At 40.8% G+C, this 22,421-nt stretch overlaps 1 protein-coding gene across 2 annotated transcripts in view; it reads left to right on the top strand.

Moving 5' to 3' along the window:
* Positions 1–21,448, top strand: part of KDM3B (lysine demethylase 3B) — a 45,412-nt gene extending 23,964 nt beyond the window's left edge. For both annotated transcript variants that reach the window (XM_032702934.1, XM_032702936.1), the window contains 14 exons: positions 286–438; positions 1,397–1,504; positions 2,078–2,205; positions 2,864–3,143; positions 4,126–4,382; positions 5,225–5,491; positions 11,381–11,552; positions 14,587–14,677; positions 14,762–14,892; positions 16,217–16,336; positions 16,835–16,974; positions 17,314–17,490; positions 18,034–18,168; positions 20,095–21,448. In XM_032702934.1, the coding sequence (XP_032558825.1) occupies positions 286–438; positions 1,397–1,504; positions 2,078–2,205; positions 2,864–3,143; positions 4,126–4,382; positions 5,225–5,491; positions 11,381–11,552; positions 14,587–14,677; positions 14,762–14,892; positions 16,217–16,336; positions 16,835–16,974; positions 17,314–17,490; positions 18,034–18,168; positions 20,095–20,175 (2,240 nt within the window). In that variant the 3' untranslated portion in view covers positions 20,176–21,448. The remainder of the gene's footprint in view (positions 1–285; positions 439–1,396; positions 1,505–2,077; positions 2,206–2,863; positions 3,144–4,125; positions 4,383–5,224; positions 5,492–11,380; positions 11,553–14,586; positions 14,678–14,761; positions 14,893–16,216; positions 16,337–16,834; positions 16,975–17,313; positions 17,491–18,033; positions 18,169–20,094) is intronic.
* Positions 21,449–22,421: the final 973 nt, after the last annotated feature.

Below are 22,421 nucleotides of genomic sequence, written 5' to 3'. Positions count from 1 at the left end.
AAATTCAGTTATTACAGAACTCTGTAAGGTGCTGAGTTTCCTTGTCATGTGCATTTTGGGACCTGACCTTACCCACTCTTAGAAAGGGGAATTTTAATAGTGTCACTAAACTAGCAACTCAAAGAACTTGCCTCTGAATGTAAAAAGTACGTGTTTCTATACTCTGCCTTCAGGTCACGTTTCTGTGAATTGTTTCTTTATCAGTGTTACTGTGATATTCTCAGATTAAGTGGGAGAAATGCAAAATGTCAAAGCACTAATTCTCAGTGTTCCTCCTCTTTATAGAGAAGGTGGCATGGAAGCGAGCAGTACGTGGTGTGAGGGAGATGTGTGATGTGTGTGAGACAACACTCTTCAATATCCACTGGGTGTGTCGCAAGTGTGGGTTTGGGGTCTGTCTGGACTGTTACCGGCTGAGGAAGAGCCGTCCACGCAGCGGTGAGTACTGGGCTCTTCTACCCACTGTAGTCTTTGACCTGACTAGCTTTCACTGGGGATAGTTTCTGGGAAGTTGCTGAAGGTTTTGTGGGAGAATTAGTGAGTGTCAGCTTGGAAGGCTGCATGTTTGGAACTTGGGCACTGCTGTCTTTTATGCTGCCGGTCCTTTCTTCATTTCCTTATGTACCTGTGTTTTATTTATTTGCTTAGGATGTGATTATTAAAATTACAGCATCAGCAGGCATAGACTGTGTACTGAGACAGACGACTGGATAGTTCTATCTTTTCCTCAGAAAGTATAAAAGAGAAATATAAGTAATATCTTAACAGTTCAGAACCGTCGCAAGGTGAAGTAGTAAGCAGGCACTGCAGAGAACTGCTGTCTCTAACAAGGAGTGAGATTGGAAAGTTTTCTTCTTTTTTTTGATTCCTTGACACACCAGGGCTTGTAATTCAGCAAATAGTTCAGTAAGTTCAATTTTAACAAATAGAGGCGTGACATGTGTACAAAAGCAGATGCCTGGTTGGGGTTTTTTGTGTACTTTACTGTATTGAGACCGCTTTGGTAGCGTGGGTGCTGTCAACTGGCAATCAGTAAGAGTAGGGGTATAAGTGACAGTTACATTATTATATGGAGCAGATGTATAAAACACTGGATGTTAATAAGGATAACTTAAGAAAGCATAATGAGAACAGGAGTATCATATTTAAAAAAGCTAAGGCTAGAAGCCAAGATTTTTAGGTGATTGAAAACAACAAACTGCTAGAGATGAAGGGAAAATTACTGTGGTAGTTTTATGATCTGAAGAGGCAAAAGTTGCTCTACATCCTGTTCTAATGTCTGTATTTATAGCTGATTTCTGAGATCACCAGGTTAATCTAAAGAAACAGTATTAATGGAGAAGTATTCTGTATTTAAAGTTTTGGTACAAAATATAATTTTTTTTCTTTATTCCAGAGACAGAGGAGATTGGTGATGAGGAAGTTTTCTCATGGCTGAAATGTGCAAAGGGTCAGTCTCATGAACCAGAGAATCTTATGCCAACACAGATCATCCCTGGTACAGGTAATGATTGAAACGTGAAAAGAAAAATAGCAAATTTTGTCTCAGTTCTGAGCAAGTAAGTGGAAAAAATATGAAGATGAATGAATGATGTTCTAGCTGGTACCTCTTCTAACATGGATTTAGAAGAGACTTCCACTTGCTGATCTCCTCTCTCCAGAGATCAGGGATAGGAGATGGAATGAAGCTGCATCATGGGAGGTTCAGATTGGACAGTAGGAAAAGCTTCTTCACTGAGAGGGTGGTTGGGCACTGGAACAGAGAAGTGGTCAGGGCACTAAACCTGTCTGAGTTCAAGGAGTATCTGGATGATGCTCTTAGTAATGTGGGGAATAGTAGGAGCAGATGATAATCTGTAGGATTTGCCAGGTTTGACAGCCCTCAGTGCCACTGTGAAGGTGGTGTCAGCCCCGTTGGCCACACTGTTCAGAGACAAGTGTCTCGTGATAGTGCGTGATCTTAAAGATACTTTGCAGTAATACTAAAACCCCCCACCCCTCTGAAGATACATTAGAGTTCAGGCCTTTCTTTTAGACTTCTTTACATGTGATATTAAAGACTCTGCTTTATTTACAGCGCTTTACAACATTGGAGACATGGTTCATGCAGCACGAGGCAAATGGGGCATTAAAGCCAACTGTCCGTGTATTAACCGGCAGAACAAATCAGTGCTGAGACCAGCTGTCACTAATGGAATATCACAGGTACGTAACTTGAGGCTGAAACTACCTGGTTTGGCATTTACAGCTTTGAGATCTATTAAGATGTTAGGTCCTTTAAGCTAATCTGTCGCGAAACAGAAATTTTATTTTTTTCCGTGTGTACTCTTGAGTGTTTTAGCTTAGCAAAAGTCTTCTGGGACACTTTTTGGGGATATGAACTGCATCTTTTACTTACCAAGTGGGTATTTGAGCTAATACTCTTATGTAGAAGTTGGGTAGGAAGCCATTCATACTGATGCTGTATTTTAAAACAAGCCACTCTTAGTAGCTTGCAACATTTGCTTTTATTTTGTTATGGTTCCTGAAGGAATCAAGAGCAATTCTGTTACTGTTGATACAAAAAATCCTCCTATAATTGGAGAATAGAGAAAAAAGAAAGAAAAGAAAAGAAATCCAGAAGCCTGGGCTTGTGTTAAAAGATGACATGGGAAGAATTCACACCACAGTGCAGGGTCAAACAGACAGAGATAAGCTCCAGTACTTTGCTACTAAGCATAAATGAGCTTTACTGTGCACTTAAAGCAAATGGAGAAAGAAAAACAACAGACAAACCCAAATGCATTGGATAACTAAAATGTGTCCCAAGTTGAACTCTTCCCTTTATTCAACATTTAGCAGTCGTTTATTTTTTTTGTTTTAGCTTCCGACTGTAAATCCCAGTGCATCAGCCTCTGGAAACGAAAGCACCTTTTCCACTGGAGCAGGAACAGCAGGAGTGGGGCAGCTAGAAATGGACACTGTACCAAAATCTGAATCAACTGATAGTAGGATAGAAGAATCTACAAAACCAGAGACATTACCAGCTAATAACACTGGTGAAATAAAGACTAACAGACCACTTTGCCCAGAAACAGCTCCATCGTCAGCTTTACACTGGCTTGCAGATTTAGCAACACAAAAAGCAAAAGAGGAAACAAAAGGTGAGCAGAAGACATGCCCTCTGGTGTTGGAATTAAAGGAGATATGATAATGTACTGCTTGCTTGCTGCACTTTGTGACAGTGCCTGGCCCTAAACAGAAAAGAACAAGGTCATTTTTCTTCCTTTGCCTCTTAGAACCAGTTTTGGCTTAGAGGCTTAGGAGTATGCAAAGCTGGAAAGGTGATACAGCTGAAGATAATACTGTCTTGTCACTCATAGTTTATTTCACTGCCAGTTTGTGTATTTATTTTCTCAGAAGCTGGTATGCTGATGTAAAATGATAGTAATTCATTTCAGATGCAGCCTTATCGCTTTATAACTGTTGAAGCAAATAAAGCTCTTCTGTGTGCTGTGTGAAGAGTGCATTTCCAGAGAATTGAGAGAGTAGAGTCCAGTTGGAGGGTCAGATGAAAGCTTAGAGCATCTTGAATTCTTGGTAGTTGAGTGACCACACTTCCTGAATGTCAGAGGTAGCATGACTACCTCACAGGAATAAATCCTAGCACAGGATTCATTCCTGTCCATATGTCTGGCAGAAACTACTTTACATGTTGATGTTAAATGTTCATGAATCATTTGCTCGTTTTGGAGGGCTCAGTCACTGTAGTATTTTGACTACCAGTAAAATTTGAAATATTTAATATCAAAACATTAATTCAGAAAGTCAGGGAAATATTTTTTCATTTAATCTATTACAGAGTTGTGGGTTTGTGTGTGTCATATCCTTTCAGATCAGATCCGTTGTGCTGTTCAAAATGTTTAACAGCATATGAAGGGTAAAATCTGTCTGAAGGATCTGATGTCTTTGATTCTCTCTGAGGTGCCTCATTCACTATTAGAGTGATAATTTACCTTTACCACAAGATTCTGTCAATACCCTATTTAATACCAGAACAAATAATTTCAGAAAACTTCATGATCGTTTGGACTTTGCCTCTTGTTTTTTCTTCTTCCCCCACTCAATGTTATATTTATCTTGCAGAATCAGGATCACTGAGATCAGTGCTTAGTAAAGAATCCCATTCACCCTTTGGATTGGATTCCTTCAACTCCAGTACAAAGGTTTCCCCTCTAACCCCAAAGCTGTTTAATAGCCTCTTGTTGGGCCCAGTGACATCTAGCAACAAAACTGAAGGCTCCAGCCTCAGAGATCTGCTACACACAGGGCCAGGAAAGCTTCCTCAGGTCCCATCAGACGCAGGAATCCCCTTTCCTCCAGTCTTTTCTGCAGCTTCTACGGTAAATAATTTTATATTCCTTCAGTGATAACTGTTCTAGGGAAGAATTTCATGGTGATCTAACAATTTTCCTCTAAATGTTTTTATAATATTTTACTCTTGAATGTTGAAACAAATGTAATATCTCACCAAAGCTCACCATGTTACAAAGTTGTAGAGAATTTTCATGCCAATTTTTAGTTTTAGTTTGCTACTGCCATGGAGAGGCTGTTGTTTTCAAGAGACCAAGAAAGTGAGTTAAATACAGCCTTTAAATTGTTTAATTGATAATCAGCATCCCTGTACAAGCTCACTTTAAATTTCAAAACTTTCTAAATATTGCAAAAGCATGCCACAGAAAAAAGACAAAAACATGAGTAAACTAGTTCCTTAAACAAACTTGTGTAAACTAGAAAGGCATTTGAGCTGGAATATACTTGGCTGTCTACTGATGGTTCTCTTGACATACAGGAAGCACTTTCTCCTGTCTGTGTTTCCTTACAGTTCATATATCCATCATCTTACCTGTCCCAGGATTGAATTCACTTCCTCAGTAGTGGAATGAGGAAAATGGGGAAATAGAGTTGAGATATTAATGAAGTTAAGAAAAACATGAACCATTTTTACTATTAGAGTAGCTCAGTTTAGATCATTAGAGCTTTCTATTTCATGATTGTTTGCATAATATTTTTCTAGGTAGCCTGTAGTTGATTATTTTACTGTTTCTGTTCCTGGATACCTGTCTCTCTCTGAGCCAGTTTGTTCACTGATGCATGTTTTTCTGGTAGCAAGGTGTCCAGGATTACTGTTTACAACTGATTACTGTTGTAAGACTAAACTTAACTCTGGATTCACATCTTCTAGGGGGCCAAAGGTAAAGCCAGCCTGCCTAACTTCTTAGACCATATCATTGCTTCTGTGGTGGAAAATAAGAAGACATCTGATGCTGCAAAGCGAGCCAGTAACCTGGTTGACACCCAGAGAGAGGTGAAGGAAATGGTAATGGGATTAAATGTGCTGGATCCACACACTTCCCACTCTTGGCTGTGTGATGGTAGACTCCTTTGCCTTCATGACCCCAGCAACAAAAACAACTGGAAGATCTTCAGGGAATGCTGGAAACAAGGCCAGGTGGGTGATGGCAGGTATCCAACCCTTGCTGTGATTTTAGTCTGTACCTTGGTCATTGCCAGGTCCATTCAAACTTTGGCCACTTGCTCCTGAGTGAACATGAGGAATGACAGTTTCAACTGTAGCTTCATGACAGGGGACACAGCAGCCCTGTCCACTCTATGCTGTACTGACTCAAGCCCAGGAGTTCTTGCATATTGAGCTTTTCTCAGTTTACCAGCATTGAGGGTGTTTGCTGTGACAGCCTTTTTGGTTGTTATGTGGTTGGTGCTGAACCTGATCTGCTCTACTACAGCCCAATAGTGAATCCACTGTGATTTCCTGCATGCACCCCCATGTCTCCCCCAAACTTCATGCTTTATGGCCTCAGGGAAAGGTCCATTCCTTCCAGCTGCAGCTTGTGCAGAAACGAAAGTGCTGCATGTAGTAATCTAATCTGAATTTTGGGTGTACTTGATAGGCTCACCCTGAGCCTACACCAGTGGGAACCCAAGTGTTTTTTTGAACTCAACAGCTCATGTACTGAGCCACTCCTGTGGATTGTCTGAGATGCCATCACCTGGTTAGGCCTTCAGTCAAAAGGCTGGACCTTAGACCTGCTGCCAGCAGAGTCACTTTTTCAGATCTTGAGCTGTAGTGCTGCAGTTTAGACTTCTTCAGAGAGTCAGTAAGATCAGCCTGATCAGACAAACTGAATCTTAAAAAATGGGTGAGTAACTGCTGCTGCAAAGGAAGTGCACCCATAGCTTTAACAGAATATGATGTCCATCAGTGTTCAGACTGTATTTGTGGTGGTTGGTTCTGCAGCTGCCTCTGACACAGTCACCTTCACTAACTACTCAGAATTGAGACCATCTGCTGGAGAAGTCCTTGCTGTCAGCTGTTTTTACAGTGCTAATGCTCTTGGCACTCACATTCCATGTTTATTTGTGGTTGCTCACAAGAGATGCAGGTGGCTGAGGTGTGGTGGAGGAACAGACTGCAAATACCTCTTTTGGCACTCAGAGTCCATTCCTGACAGAACCAGGGTACTTTTCAGTTGAGTGCAGTATGTGCCAAGATGACTGTTGTGCCACCAGCCACGTTCCTGTTTATGGCTCCCTTGGCCAGCCCCTAATAGGTGGAGGGGGCTACTGTGCAGCACACCCTTGCTTGTCTGACTAGAAACTCATCTTGCTCCTGGTATTGCCAGCCTTCCCCACACTGCAGGTATCTTCCTGTCCCAGTTTTTTTGGGATGCACAGGAGTCTCCTGCTTTTTTTTTTCCTTTTTTTCAATCTGTTACATTGTTCTGATTTATGAGGGATTTCAGATCATTGTTTTGCAGTGCTGTGGTGTCCATCATCTGCCTGACTTTGTAAAGAGCTCCTTACCTTCTGGTTAGTATACTCTGATAATTTTGTCAGCACTTTCTGTCAGCAAATACTGCTGTCTCTCTTAGGAGGATCCTGAATGTTTTGGGAATGCTTACAAAAAATGTGCTTGTCAGTTTGTCTGCCAATGTGAGTGGTTAATCACCAGGTGCAAGATGCTGCTTGTGGCCCTGGGGTTCTTGACTGTTAAGGAATCCTGAGAGATTCCTTATGGAGTCTCAAGATGTCATGACTGATCTTCTGTCTGATGTGTAGCTTGCAGGGTGCATCATCTTCCAAGGTGCACACTCTGAGACTCTGGCTACAAGTGCCATGCTCATGGACTCTTTCTGTCCTACTATTTTAGGCTTTTCCCCAAGGTGTGCTATTGATTCTTTTGGATGACTTTACCATTCAGAGAACCCCTTGAATAAAAATAGACAGGCGAGTCCCTTGCTCATTCAGGGATCCTCCAGTGGTGTTGCACTCACTTGAGTTTCCTGTTGAAATGTAAAAAGGAACCTAAGTGAACCTCCCTCATTCCTGCACAAGAGAGAGACAGGACCCAGGCAGGCATCACTGTCTCAACAAGGCTATTTTAAACAGAATTTCTTCGAGCAGAGACTCTCTCAAGAAACTCTGCTCAGTCACAATTCTCCCTTGGCTTACATACTCCTGTACATCTCAGCTGCACCTTTAAAAGTGAAGTGAAAGAACATTAATTCCACCACCATTCCCAAATCATTTTCCTCTTCCTATTTTGTGGGCTGGAAAAGGTTATTTTGAAAAAACAAACTTCTTAGATACCCTCCCCAGCACAATAAATGCACACTGGACACTAGATCTGAGCCATATGAAGATCTTGGCCATGGTGGCATCTCAAATTATTAAAAGAGGAAATTCCTTTCCCTTAATGTTTGGATAATGTGGTATTTCTTCAGTGTTGTGCAGAAAGAGCAACACTTTTTGACTCCTTTGTCTCAGAAATTGTCAGAAATAAGTATGTCTTATCTCAGAATTCACTAAGAGACCATAAGACTAATTTTTTCTGAACCTGTTCTTCAAGAGCATTTTACTCTCCTGAAAATGGTTGTTGCTTAGCTGGAGAAACTGTCAGGATTCTCATCTCATAGCAACCTGTTCTTTTCTGAATTTTCATGCTAGGCTTTCTCTTTTCCGAGACACTGAAAATCTGGGATGGTACTGGAGCTTTCTTTTTGTTTGTTTGTTCTCTCCCTGTAGTCTGAGAGTGGATTTGGCAGGAAGTGTCTGCCAGGCAAGCCTGCTATCCTTTTACCTTGCAACCCTAGCTGTGTTCTTCACTAGGGAGAATATTTTCTTTCTTCCATGAGAAATTCGCTGCTTAATAGCTGGAAGGATTCTACTAAGTTTAGTAGTTTGGTTGTTATTTTTTTTAATTGCTGTTTACAAGTGGTCAAATGAATACTACAGGGATCAAAATCTGTCATTATTGTGTTGTGCTGAAGACAACTGGCTTATCCATCAGCTTAAAGACTACCTGGCAATGCTTTCCACCTACCCTATGAAAGGTGCTTTTATTGTGCTCCTTGTACATGATCCCTGTTTTTTTTTTTTTTTGTAAAATATGCTTAAAACCTTTTCACTGCCTTAATGTTACAATTTCTGCTGGGATCAGGGAGTATATTTAAACTTGAGATCGGTGTTTTTGCTCTGTCATTTTAGGGAGGTTTGCTGCTTGTCAGGGCCTCAGACAGTTGCACTCTGCTGCTCTTCCATAATATCAAGACAGTATCAGGAGTGATTCTGTGGCTCTGGGAGGAGTGGTCAAGGCCATGGAGTTCTGGTGGTTTTCTTAATCCTGCCAGTGAGGGGCAGAGGGGTGTTCAGCTGACCAAGGAGCCAGCTAGGGAAGGGCACTGTGCTGGACCTCGTGCTTCCATACAGGGAAGAACTGGTTGTTGATGTGGAGGTAAGGGGCAGCTTTGGCTGCAGTCACTGGCAGATGGTGGCATTCAGGTCAAGATTTTGAGAGGAGGGAGCAAAGCAAAAAAGCATGATCACAAGTCTGGGCTTCAGGAGAAGAGAGGAGGAGCTCAGGAATGCTGGTTGAATCATGTTTAACCTGCCTTGTAGCCTTCTATGATGAGGTGACTGGCTTGGTGAATGAAGAGAGAGCACTGGATATTTTTTATCTTAACTTCAGTAAGGCTTTTTTACACTGTCATAACGTCTTCAGACAAACAGAAGTGTGGACTAGGTAAGTGGGCAGCATGATGGATTTAAAACTGACTGAAATGCCATGCTCAAGAGGGTTGTGATTGCAGTCACTAGTAGGGTACCATGGGGGGTCAGTTTTGAGGTGAGTAGTATTTAACATCCTCATTAATGACCTGCATAAGACGGAGTTCATATACCCTCAGCAAGTGAGGAATGACTGATGGTTATGCTGCTATTCAGAGGGTCCTGAACAGGCTGGAGAATGGGACTGAGAAGAATCTGGTGATGTTCAGCAAGGGAAAGTGTAAAGTCCTGCACTTCAGGAGGAATAACATGTACTGCAGCAGTACATGCAGTTGCTGGGGAGCAACCATTTAGAAAGTAGCTGGATCTGTATCTGTAGGTATCTTTGCTTAGTGCACTGATACTACATCCAGGGGCATCTGTGCTTCTCAGGGTTGTTCTGAGCTCTTCATGTGAATAAACCTAAGATCCACCTTCATATCACTGTTAATGTATAGGGCACAGCTTGGAATTAATTCAGACTTGCACAGACATGGAAACTGTCATTTGAACATAGGAAGCAGTTACTAAAGCTAGAACACTTCAGGTGGGAATAGTCTGTGTACAAGTTCACTTCATACCCTCTTTTCCTTTTATCTCAAGTCCAGTAACTCTCTTTAGAGATGGGAGGAGCTGAGAAGGTCTTGGACAGTGTTGGGAGGATTGTCTGATATACCTTTTCCAAGTATTGTCAGTTTAGCAAGTGCCTTGAGTGTTTATTGGGAGAGGCCACTGGAATCTCTGTGTAGAATATATATATATATGTGGTTAGCCTAAACATCTTAAAAGCCCTTTTGCAAGTGAACAGCCTCTTTTCTGCTACTTGGTTTTGTCCTAAGGAATTAATGATGATCCATGTTTATACATAAATAATGAGTGAAATAGTTAAACAATTCCTATCAGAACATGAAAATTTCACGTGAGGCGGCTTTACTACAAATGCTGTTTCCAGTGGTAGTTGCATTTGTGCTTAAAAAAAAGGGACAGGTGGTGGGATTCTACGTACACTGTACCTCCACAGGTGGATTGACCTTGTCTGGCTGCCACACCCCTCTACCCAGCTGCTTTCTCACTCTCCCTTCTCAACAGAATAGGGGGAGAAAATAAGGTGAAAAAGTTTGTGGGTCAAGACAGACAAGGAGATCCCTTAGTGATTGCTGTCACAGGCAAAACAGATTCAACTTGTGATAAAGTAATTTAATTTATTGGCAATTAAAAATAGAGTAGGATGGTGGTGAACAAAGACAAAGCAATAAACACCTCCCCCACTTCACCTTTTTCTTGAAGGCTCAACTTTACTTTCTCATCCCTGACTCTTTTACCTCCTCACCCCCACGGCCCCCACAGGGGGATTGGGGAATAATGGGGGTTGTGGTCAGTTCATAACACTTTGTCTCTGCTGCTCTTTCCTCTTCACACTTCCCCTGCTTCATTGTGGAGTTCCTCTAACAGAATATGATCCTTCTTGAACTGCTCCAGCATGGTCCTCTCCATGGGCTGCCATCCTTCAGGAATGGACTGCTCCAGTGTGGGTCCCCAGTGGGCACAGTTTTTGCCAGAAAATTTGCTTATGCCTGGGGTTCTCCCCACAGCTCCTGCCAGAGCCTGCTCCAGTGTGGGCTCTCTGTGAATGCAGCTTCCTCCAGGGAATCTCCCCCTGCTGCAGTGCAGGGTCCTCCATGGGCTGCAGGTGGATCTCTGCTCCACTGTGGTCCTCCCCAGGCTGCAGGGGCACAGCTGCCTCACCATGCTCTTGGATGGGCTGCAAGCACCTCCTCTGTCTTTGACCTTGGTGTTTGCAGAGTTGTTTCTCTCCCTCCCCCTGCCTGCTGTCCATGTGTGTGTGTGTGTGTCCATCTCACCCCCCCCAGCAGCTGTGGAGCACTTTCTACCTTTCTTATTGTCACAGAGGTGCCACCAGCATCAGCTGTGGGCTCAGCTTTGGCCAGTGATGGGTCTGTGGAGCCAGGGGGAACCATCTGTATCCATGGGACCCCATCACAGAGCCCACACCTGCTGCCAACACTTTGCCATGGAGACCTGATGGACTTGCCTTGGCCAGTCTCATCCAACACCACTTCTGGGTGGTGCAACTGCACATGGCTTGGAACTAAAGCTTGCTTTCACTCTGGTTATTTGCTCGATGCACAAAACCCAGACATGGATGAAAGTAGGTTTGTGGTGGTAGCCAGGAGTCTCGGCTCTTATGAAAGTTTGGCTGCATGTGTAAGAAATTTGGTTATGGTGGAGTAAGCATTCATCTTTGTATTCTCAGCCCGTGCTGGTATCTGGTGTCCATAAGAAGTTGAAGTCAGAGCTTTGGAAACCAGAAGCTTTCAGCCTGGAATTTGGAGATCAAGATGTAGATTTGGTGAACTGCAGGAACTGTGCCATAATTTCAGACGTGAAAGTGCGTGACTTCTGGGATGGCTTTGAGATAATATCTAGTAAGTAATATTTATGGCTGACTAGTTTAACTGAGCAGTCTGTCTTGCCATTTCAACTCCTCCTTTTCCACCTATTTTCTTTAAAAATAATAACTAAAAAAAATCCAAATACCTATCAGTTTCATCCAAAGAAGCCATTGTTCCTTAGATGTAGCACACTCTAGAAAATACTTTTTGCTGAAGATTAGAGCAGGACTGCCCAAGAGAACTGTCTGTACTGTGGTTTTGTTGCCATGTGTTACTTTCATGTGTCAAAAAATGATCCATTTCATGGGAAACTACTTTTTAAAAAACTTTTCTCAGTGAAATTATTCATCAGATACCGTTATTAAGAGAGTAAGTAATTTGTCTACCCTTACTCTCCTTCCAACCTCAACTTTTATTGTAAAACCAAAGGGAACCTGCAGAGCTAAAACAGACTGAGGCTTTTGGTACTAAAACTTGGACTTGGTGGAATACATCAGCTAAGTAAACTTGCCAATTATTTTTATAGTAGATCATCTGTGAGTACAAATACAGGTTCCTATTTATTATGAATAGCAATGATGAATGAATGTCTCACGTGATAACACATTACTTAATTCTTGAGTTCTTTAAGAAAACCTTCTGTCAAGTCTGGATGGGGAAACTAACCACTTAAAATTTCTGGGGATATAACTGGGCAGGTTAAAGTGCTTCTGAAAAGCAGAGTGCTCCATTTTAGGCTGTGTGTACCTAGATCAGAGTGATCTTACAGATGCTGAAGTTGTAACAGTTGATTGCAATGTTGCTTATTTTAGTGTCGTGTATAAAATGTTTTCTGTATTTGTTGCTATGTGCAGATAGCAGAAATGGTGAACTGTTGGCTGACTTAATGGAATGTTTGTTCAACAGTCAGTGAAATGAGAGATTTGCAGACTAAAAATATTCCCTTCCCTAGTCATTTTCCATTCAAAGAACTTCCAGCTTTTGACTTGTTTTTTATATGGTTCCAAGTACAGAATATTGTATTTTGTACTGTTAGATTTCATGCCATTTCTGTTATTAATCAGAAATAAATGGTCTAGAAGGATATAATGGTGTGGTCTTTTGTGGTGGTAATTGAGAAACTTCACAAACTCTTCACTTTTGTGATGGGGTCACTCATGAAAATAGTAAATTTGTATGGATTAAGTTATCTTTGAGAAATGTTATTTGTAGTTTGTCTCTAGACAGGTATGCTCCTTTCAGCAAAATCAGGTTCTGCCTTTCTTTTTGACCTTTACTACACTTTATATGAGAAATATTAGTGATCTAGGTTGGAAAACCTTATCACACTTGCTAGTTTCTTTTAAATGCATTTTATTTAGTGTTTTTCAACTGTGTGCAGTCCCTAATATAGAGGAGTATTATTTGCTGCTAGTCCAGAGATTTCACACAGTAACATATGAAAATGGTTTGCAAATTATATAATGACTCTGACATCTCTGCATTACATGAATTTTAGATTTCCAAAATATGTGGCTGCCTCACCCTCGCTTTAAGTTACTGAAGAGATGTAGAACAGCCACTGACTTCGGAGGTGTTATTGAGATTATTCTGTATGACACTTGATTCTAATTAATTTTAATCCTGTGCTGTTTCTTTTAATACTTTTGAGTTCAAAGTGGACTTTTGGAAGGTCTGACTTTTTTGTTTTGATCCTTCTTAGACCTGCTTTTCTTTGCTGATCAGATTTTTTCTGGGCTTTGTCCAGTTAAGTGTAATTTGTCATGTCTATATGTTTTCATCCAGATATGTCCTTTCTGAGTAACCATCCTACAAGCTGCTTCTGTTTTAGAACCAATATCCTCGATGAGTTCAAAATCTTGAATATGAGAAGGTGTAAAACATGAAATTCAAGTCCTTGAGCTTTTCAGTTCGCTTGCCTCTCTAAAATCTGTAGCTCATCAAAATTTATCTTTAAATCAGTCACATTGGTTTACATATCTGCAGTTCTTAATTCCTTTTAATTTCAATGAAATTATTTTTTATATTGCACACTAAGGCTGTCTTCTGTAGCCTGTTGATATGTAACACAGATGTGATTCACAGGTCTCCTAGTCCTAATTTCTTAGATATGCTTTCTCTGCTGTCAGCAGCTCTGCTAGATCTGGGTAAGATGAGTTGCTTTTTGTTTGGCTGGCAATCCTTGGAAAGGTAGGAAGCACTGAAGGATGTTACTTTCTGAGGAAAGGGGGATGTGAAGGTGTTACACTGCTGCACACCCTCTTTTCCAACTGATGGCTTCATGTGAAGTTGTGAAAAATCTGGTAGAAGAGTGACCTTTGTTTCTCTCTAAATGTTACACTGATTCTAGCTGCTCCTTTACCACTTCCAGACAGACTCTCTTAGCCCTTGCAGGATCTGAGGCAAAGCAGCAGTTGATCAGTGCTGTCCCAACACACATCACTGTTGCACATGTAATGCCATCTTTCTGTGCTGCCAGCTTTCTCTTTTACCAGTCAGGGTAAAACTCTCAAAGTGAAGAAGAAATGTTTGGTTTTGGCACACTGCTAATTTGAGTGCCTCCAGCAAAGAAGAATTAGAAAAACTAAAGTGTGCCTTCCTCTGTGACCACTTGCCCTTTAGCTTTCTTGAGTGTGGTGTACCACTGTTTCTTTCTTTACACTGAGGTTATAGATGATTTCAGAGCATGAATCAGTAACTTTAATTTTATAGAAGTACTACTCCTCTTGAAATTAAAGATAAAACTCCCTTAGACTTTGGTAAAAGAAGTAAGGAAGAACGGTTTGGAAAGGCTTGTTTTTGAAGTTGAATAAAAAGTATTCTAGAACTTAGCAGCTGTTCAAGATCTGTCAAACTTCTGCTGTAGGTAATGATACATATATATATATATATATAATTGTTAAACTGTTGTTTGGTCATACTATGATAATGCTTGGAAGCCCAAAATAAAGCCAGGATTCATTTTGCTGTGCGTTGTAAGGGGTATAAGAAGGCTGACAGCTTAAACAAAGTAATGGGCTGTGGTAAAAACATATTACATGAAGAAATCTTGATTTGTTTCTTGCAGAACGGCTCAGGTCAGAGGATGGTCAGCCAATGGTACTAAAGTTAAAGGATTGGCCTCCAGGGGAGGACTTCAGAGATATGATGCCTACGAGGTAAGTTGCCCTTAGGATCAGTGACAGGACTCTGCTGTAGGTGCTGCAAGGGAAAACCTGCCTTTGTCTCTCTTTGCTCTCCAGGTTTGAGGACTTGATGGAAAATCTTCCTCTTCCTGAATATACAAAGAGAGATGGCAGACTGAATTTGGCTTCTAGGCTGCCAAGCTACTTTGTCCGGCCTGACCTGGGTCCCAAAATGTACAATGCCTATGGTATGTGAGTATACTTCTGCATATGTTGGTTTTTGTGATGCTTTATTATACTTAGGCAAATACAAGGCTGTGGCATTAGTCAAAACTCAGTGCTTATCCTAGAGCCTGCTGTCATTTTCTTTTCATGTAGTCCTGCAATCTGTTCTTATGCTAGTGCTCTGTCTGTCAGATGTGCCCCATTCTGCCTTGTACATCCAAGAGATGTACATATGGTAAGTTAAGTTTGCAAACAATTATTAGTATATGTAACAAGCATAATACCAACAGAGGGTTCAAGGAATAGTTAGTATCTTTTTGAGACCAGTTGATACATTTAAGAGGAAAATTACCCATCTTGTGTGCACTTTGACCTGTGCATTCATGTCTCCAATCAGGGTTTTAGTTTTCTTAATCCATGTCTGGTAGTACAGACTACAGACAACATGCCAAACAAAACTGTTGCCACGTTCAGCCACCTGAATTGGATAGTTTTGTCCTCTTAAGATTAATTATATAGCAGATAAATAGCATACAAATAGAGGAAACTTTTATCTGAACACCTACCCTGCGTGGGACTGTAAAGCATTAAACTTTTTAGTGATTGTAATATAGCAGTGTGGAGGATACATGAGCAATTAATGCATGTCATACCAACTTGGATTATTTTAATTTCCTGAATGTACTGACTTTGAGGTCAAAAGCAGGTTTTTTTAGACTTTTAATTTAAAACAAATGTAACTGATTGATTTGAAAATACATACTTTTGCAGGTTTAGAGTAAGATAAATGACATTTAAAGTAGTTGGGGTTTTTTATATACTGAAAAATGTCAAGCGATGCTGATAAGGAAAAAGTTGCAGTCATCTCTCAAAGCAAGTGTGTGGAAGCAAACCTTCCTAACATAGTTCCTGTAGTTCTCCTTGCATATTGGTGAGACAGGGTGCAGTGTTTTCTTATGTTGTGCATTCCAAATATTGATACACCTACAGTAACAACTCACCCAAGGACATGGAAGATTTTTCATGGTTTCATCATTTAAAAAATGTTTTAGCTCAGTAACCAAATGTGGATTAGACTTAAGCTGTAAACCAACATATTGCAGTTCTGAGAAAGAGATGTGGGGGGCTTTTTAGGATTTTTTTTTAGCAGTATGACATCAGAAATAAAAGTTTAAAAAAGGAGGTTGCAGCTTAGACAAATTGAGCTTATTCAGTAATTAATGGTGTTCATTGTTTTGGTTTATGTATTACCAGACATGTAAGTTGAGTGAAGGAGTCTGTACAACAAAGGTTATTTCTGTAAGAGGTTAATCGCAGAACTTGATTTTATTTTACACTCTATTACAGGCTTAATTACTGCAGAAGACAGACGAGTTGGTACCACAAACCTGCACTTGGATGTGTCTGATGCTGTTAACGTCATGGTGTACGTTGGGATTCCCATTGGGGAAGGAACCCATGATGATGGTAATGCTTAAGGAAAGCTGTTTTCTCTACATTAGAAATCAATTGTGTGTGTGAGAAAGAAGACTCTCTCTTATTGTTTGAGCTTGTCATGATATATAATCCAAGTATACAAGGCAGTTTGCTACATTTGCAGCACAAATTTAAAAGGGCAGTAATACTTCATTAGTTTCCAACTGTGGAAGCAGCAGAGTTCTGATAGAAATTAGGTGCATTACTGAAGAAAGCAGGAGAAAGGGTAATAAGTTACTCTTTCTTCTCCTTGTATTTGAATAGTTGTAGCTCAGTTTGAATTCATGACTGAGCTTCATGATTTGCTGTCAATTGGCACATTCCCTGAGTTTTGTTCAGATGAAGCTTGATGTGCTCAGAAGGGGCACTGTGTGATGCAGCAGTTGCAGCGTGACTGGATTTAGTAGCTCAAAACACTCCTTCGTCTTCTGTGTGTCAGAAATGAGCAGCTTTGTAACCACGTTGCTTTTACCTGGGTTCCCCTTCCAGAGGTTCTGAAAACAATCGACGAGGGAGACGCTGACGATGTAACAAAGCAGCGAATCCATGAAGGAAGAGAGAAACCTGGAGCACTGTGGCACATCTACGCTGCCAAGGATGCTGAAAAGATACGGGAACTTCTCCGGAAGGTATGTTGGTTACAAAGGCTTTTGAGCCTGCAGGATAACTTGACAAGCTTGCTTATAGCAGCTGAGTGATACAAATTGCTGTCAACATCAAATGCATAGGTATTCCAATGCTGTCTTTGAGGGCATTAATAGTTGCTATGTTCCCAGGTTTTCAGCCTGGTCTGGAATCTTCATACTAATGTACATGTCACTATTTCAGACCTAAATGATCTCAATGAAAATAACATTCTACCTTGAAATAGTTTGTTTGTTATGTTTTTTGGTACAGACCATTTTGTGAGCCAGCAATATCAAGGTGCTGTGTCATGGTTTCCTCCCCACCCCATATCTTGGCCCTAGGTTGGAGAAGAACAAGGCCAAGAAAATCCTCCAGATCACGACCCCATTCATGACCAAAGCTGGTACTTGGACCAGACCTTACGGAAGCGACTGTATGATGAGTATGGAGTGCAAGGCTGGGCCATAGTGCAGTTCCTTGGAGATGCTGTGTTCATTCCTGCAGGTGCTCCCCACCAGGTAAGGGTGGCACCTCTGGGCCATATGGACAAATAGGATTGAATTAGAGGCACAGCAGAACTTGCAACTTCAAAATAACCGTTAATTAATATTGCTCACTGACGTTCCTTTTTCTAAATATGCAGTTCTTAAAGGAACTATTTGGATTGGATCTTGATAATTGTATTAGTAAAAGTTATATGAATATCTGAATGGTGTGTACGTTACTGTGATGAAATTAAGGGGGGGGAACTGGGGTGAATGGTGGGAAAACATTTCTGTGTAGTGAAACTTCAGCCAGGGAAACAAAATTCAGTAAAAGCCTGGAGAAAGGTAAGAGAACTTGCTTTAGAGAACACTAATGTACATGGGAGAACAGGTAACCTGTTAGATGTCGTGTGTTTTGTTATGGGTTTACTGTTTAGACACAATTCTGTCAGTTCCTCTTTCTGATCAGTAAATGTGAAAGAACCTAAATAAATATACGGAGGGTTGTTGGGGTTTTTGTGGTTTTGTACGGTTCATTCAGTCTTGATGTGTCAGTCATTTCATATGGGTTTTTAGGTCCATAATTTGTACAGCTGCATTAAAGTGGCAGAAGATTTTGTATCTCCAGAACACGTGAAGCACTGCTTCCGTCTGACCCAGGAGTTCAGGCACCTGTCTAATACTCATACAAACCATGAGGATAAACTGCAGGTAACTGTTTTATGTCAGTGGTCACCAAATATATTCTGCATTTTGCCAGCACTGTTCAGTATTAGAAATGTGTGGCTTGTGATTTAAGGTTCTTATTTGATAGGTACATATACTTACATATACAGTATTATGCAAATAAAAATTAGTATTATTCATCTGGATTTCCAGAGAACTTCCCCCCACTGGACTAATGAATGTGTTGGTATTAAGTTTTTAAATGACTGAATCCTAATGACAGCAAAGCATAGCAGAAGAAAAAACACTTAAAGGAAAGAGCAGTGCTTTGCTTTGAAGAGAGATGTTTATTTGCCCAAGTACACTTGTATTTGTTTCTTTATTGCCTAAAGGAAAACTGCTCTGAAAGCAAAGGCTTGCTTATTTAAATATCAGGGATAGGTTTAGTGGTAGAGCTGGCAGTGTTAAATTTGTGGTTGGATTCAATGATCTTAAAGGTCTTATCCAACCTAAGTTAGTCCTAAAATTAGATGTGTTTTGGTTTGAACAAGTGTGACTGCTTAAACTAATAACTATGCACAGAACATTGTGTATAAGACAGTAAGTTCTGCAGAGAGAAGACTGTAGGAGGCCTTTTTGGGTTTTTCCTGCTGCTCCTGAAGCATTAGGATCTGCTCAGTTTGCAGATTTTGTTGTCAGCATTTTTTGTGTATCAGTAATCACATGCATGTAAAATGAAGCAGGGTGGAGATCTGCAGGATGGCTGTCCTTGCAAAAGTGAGCACTCCAGTGTGTCACCCAGAGATGTCAGAACTTACCAAGTTAATTCTCTCAAACCAGTTCAGTGAAACATTGCTGTAAATTTCTATATGGGATTTTATTGGATTTTAAAGGAAAGCAGATATAGGATCAACTCTCATTTCAGCTTCTAACACTGTACCTCTTCAGCCGTAATGATACAGACGTGGAAGTGCTTCTGTAAATTAAGAGATTGCAAATGAATGATGCATATTATTAAAAAACAAACAAACAAAGACCAAACCAAACAAACAAAATTTAAAAAACCAAACCAAACAAACAAACAGACAAAAAACCCCAAACAAACAACAAAAAAACCCCTAAAGTGCAAGTCAGTATTCCCGTGAACAGGAATACCAGTTGTATTTGTCTCAGACTTTACTATTTTTCTTTGTCATTTTTCATGTATATTTTTATATAAACCTGTGTCTGTATTTTTTATATTAAAAAATACACGAGACAATAACTGACATAGATGATACAAAAAACTGAGCTCATGTGTATATCAGAAGGTGATGGTGCTTGGCAGTTGAGCAAGTGCAATTGAGCTGCTCACTTAGAGGTGAAACTTCTGTTCAATACCTAGAAAAAAATCAGAAATAAGACTGAGCTTCGATTGTTGAATACCTACCTGTGAAACAGATTGCTGTGAGTACTGGTGGATTTCTCATCCCTGATCTCGCTTGCCTTTCTGAAAGATTCACAAATCAGAAGAATTTCTAGCCTCCATACAAAGACAACAGGATGATTCGTTGCATCATCTTAGTTTTCATAGGATTAAACCAAATTATTTTCTTTCACATTTTAGGTTTGATTCATGTGTATCTGTAAGTGACTTGGGTCACCCAGACTTTTTCAAAATAAACTCATGTACATCACTTCATAGTGCACTTCCTTCTAGCTCTCCCAAAAGAGAGAATTTATCTTAAAATAACACCAGTAAATATATGTTGCCGGGTGACCAGAAAATGAGTTAATAAGTCAGAAAATACTTGTCATCTGTGACAGTTAAAATTTATGTTGTTGATATCCTGAAGCAGGGGGAGTATATACTTTGTGTGTACTTGCCAGCTATTACAAATTCAGCTGTCAAAGTTGATTGCATAGGAATGTAGGACTCTCCTTGTTAAGTCTGGAGAAGCTGATTTGTTTTGTTTTTTTTTCCCGTTGCAGGTGAAGAACATTATCTACCATGCAGTGAAAGATGCTGTTGGCACACTGAAAGCTCATGAATCCAAACTAGCTAGATCGTAGGAATTGCTAATTCCAAATGCCCTGTCAAAGTAAGCCTTTTGCTCACGGTATCTACAGGGACTGCACACGACTGCCTCTGCAGGAGCAGGGGCTTCTCACTGAGAGCTGGTGTGGTCAGTATTACACACACTCTTCAGCCACTGTTTCCTACGCTGCCTCAACACTGAAGGTCTAACGGAAGGTCGCACTGTTAACATGCAGAATTCCAGATTCTAAAAGGTGCCATGTCCCTTTCCTGTGGCCTTTTGCAAATTGGGAGAACATGGAAACCACTTGGGGTGTTCCGGCATATTATGATTAGAAATGGTATAAAGAGTGTGGATGTTTTTTCCCTCATGCCTAGTTAGTCTCCACAGAGTTAGACGGAACGTGCTGGAGGTGGGTTGTCCTGCTGCAGACTTAGTTTAGCTGCTGAAAGAGTGTGACCAACAGCAGCCCAACTGCAGAAATTCAAGCAAACTTCCCATGTGAGATACTACAGGCCAAGGAAAAGGATAAAGCTATTCTCTGCACTCCCCTTCTTGTAGCCGTTTCTCTATACACTGTAGAGTTGCAGAACTAAAGGGAGAACCCACTTTTTTTTCCCCCCGGGAGACTCCAGAGATAAGAGAATTGTGTATTTAGTGAAAAAATAGGTTTGTAGTGAAACAGTTAATATTTCATGAAAGTAGATATTTTTAGTATTTTTGAAGTACCACAATTGTTCCTGGATTTTCAAGGAAAGGCGCATTACATTTAGTCTTCCTTTCAATAAAATCAAGAAGTGATTTTTAGAAAGCAGTCCAAAATAGCACAAAAACAGCCAAAGGAGAATTGAATAGAAATTGACATCCCACCTCCCTTGCCCATATTACCTCACCTGTCTTCCCCCCTCTCTCTATGCCACCCTGCTTCCTCAGAATGAGAAGTAAAAAGGAGTATAAACTCTGTTCTCATGTGGAGATGTTGTACATCTCTCCCTGCACTGGTGACTGCAGGCAATAGTTCACCCAATACCAGTGCTAGCTGAAAACATTATATCCTTTCCAAAGTGAAGGAAAAGTTAACTTTCAGTGTCAACTTTGTCCAGAACTATTTTAAGTAAAATGTTCCTGCTTGATAGAACTGTATTCAGAATTTACTAATGTCAGCATTGATGCAATGGATTTCATTGTCTGGGTACATGGGGAAATGTATCGACCTTATCTCCAGCTGTACTGTAGTGCCACTTGCAGGCCTGTTAATATGTTCACGGTTATTTCATTTTTTAAAAAATAAAAGTCATTTACTGTAACAGCCTGGACAGTTTCATTCATGCTCGTGCACGAATCTTCCTGCTTTGAGGTTTTCTCAGCCTCAGCCCCTGGCAGTGTGGGCTGCCTGCTAATTCCATGCCCTATCTGACCAGAAGGCTCAGGTGGTTTAGCCTGGCATCCCAAGTACTTGCTGGGAGCACACCCAGCTGCCTTGCAGACCCTTCATTCTTAGAGGTGGTTTGGGTAGAGGATCTGTCTGGTCATAAAAAACATCTCTTGTGTTTGCTCCCCACCTCTCAGTACCCTTCTAACAGGTTGGGGTCCAGAGCTGCCCTCTCCACTGGAGATATGGACGGGGTGGTAAAGGTTCCCTGGTTTCTGACCTTGGAGGTTGTGATGGCAGCAGCAGTTCTGGTCACTGACATGTGGCATTGCTGGCAGCTTCTCAGGTTGGTTACTGGCTGCAAAGTCCACTCACAGGCTTTTGCTGCCTCATACCCTTGCAGCTATCCTGTGACTGTGGGCTAATTCAGTCTGCTAGAGGTAAAATGGGTTATTCCAGACCCATGAACCATTCAACCTCACCATATCCTGTTGTGTAGAATTTTTTGTGCAATTCTGTTGTACTCTATGCATGCAGAGTGATTACAGCTGTTTCCCTCATTTGTGTGTGTGTGTATCAGCATTAAAATTGGATAAAGACGAAAAAGGCAGAGCCTTGGCAATGTGTAATGCAGTAGCATCAGCAATTTCCAATAGAGTTGCTGTATTTCTTAATAATGCTAAGCATTAAGATCTCCAGTAGACATGACTGTACTATCTTCCCTGAGCAGTGACAGCTAATCTGGGGCCTGTCATGTACACCTGTATGGGCATGTGTTATGATTCTCTCTTACCAGAGTTTGCATTGGGTCAGTGGAAGCACTCTCCCTCCAGTACCCACCACAAACTACTTCTGACATATTTCATATACAGCTTATACCACAAGTCCCCAGCCAGAGTGATTATAAA

The sequence above is a fragment of the Chiroxiphia lanceolata genome, chromosome 15, assembly GCF_009829145.1.
Source record: "Chiroxiphia lanceolata isolate bChiLan1 chromosome 15, bChiLan1.pri, whole genome shotgun sequence".
Taxonomy (NCBI): Eukaryota; Metazoa; Chordata; class Aves; order Passeriformes; family Pipridae; genus Chiroxiphia; species Chiroxiphia lanceolata.
Note: the sequence above shows the minus strand (reverse complement) of the source record. Positions and strands in the feature narration are given on the sequence as shown.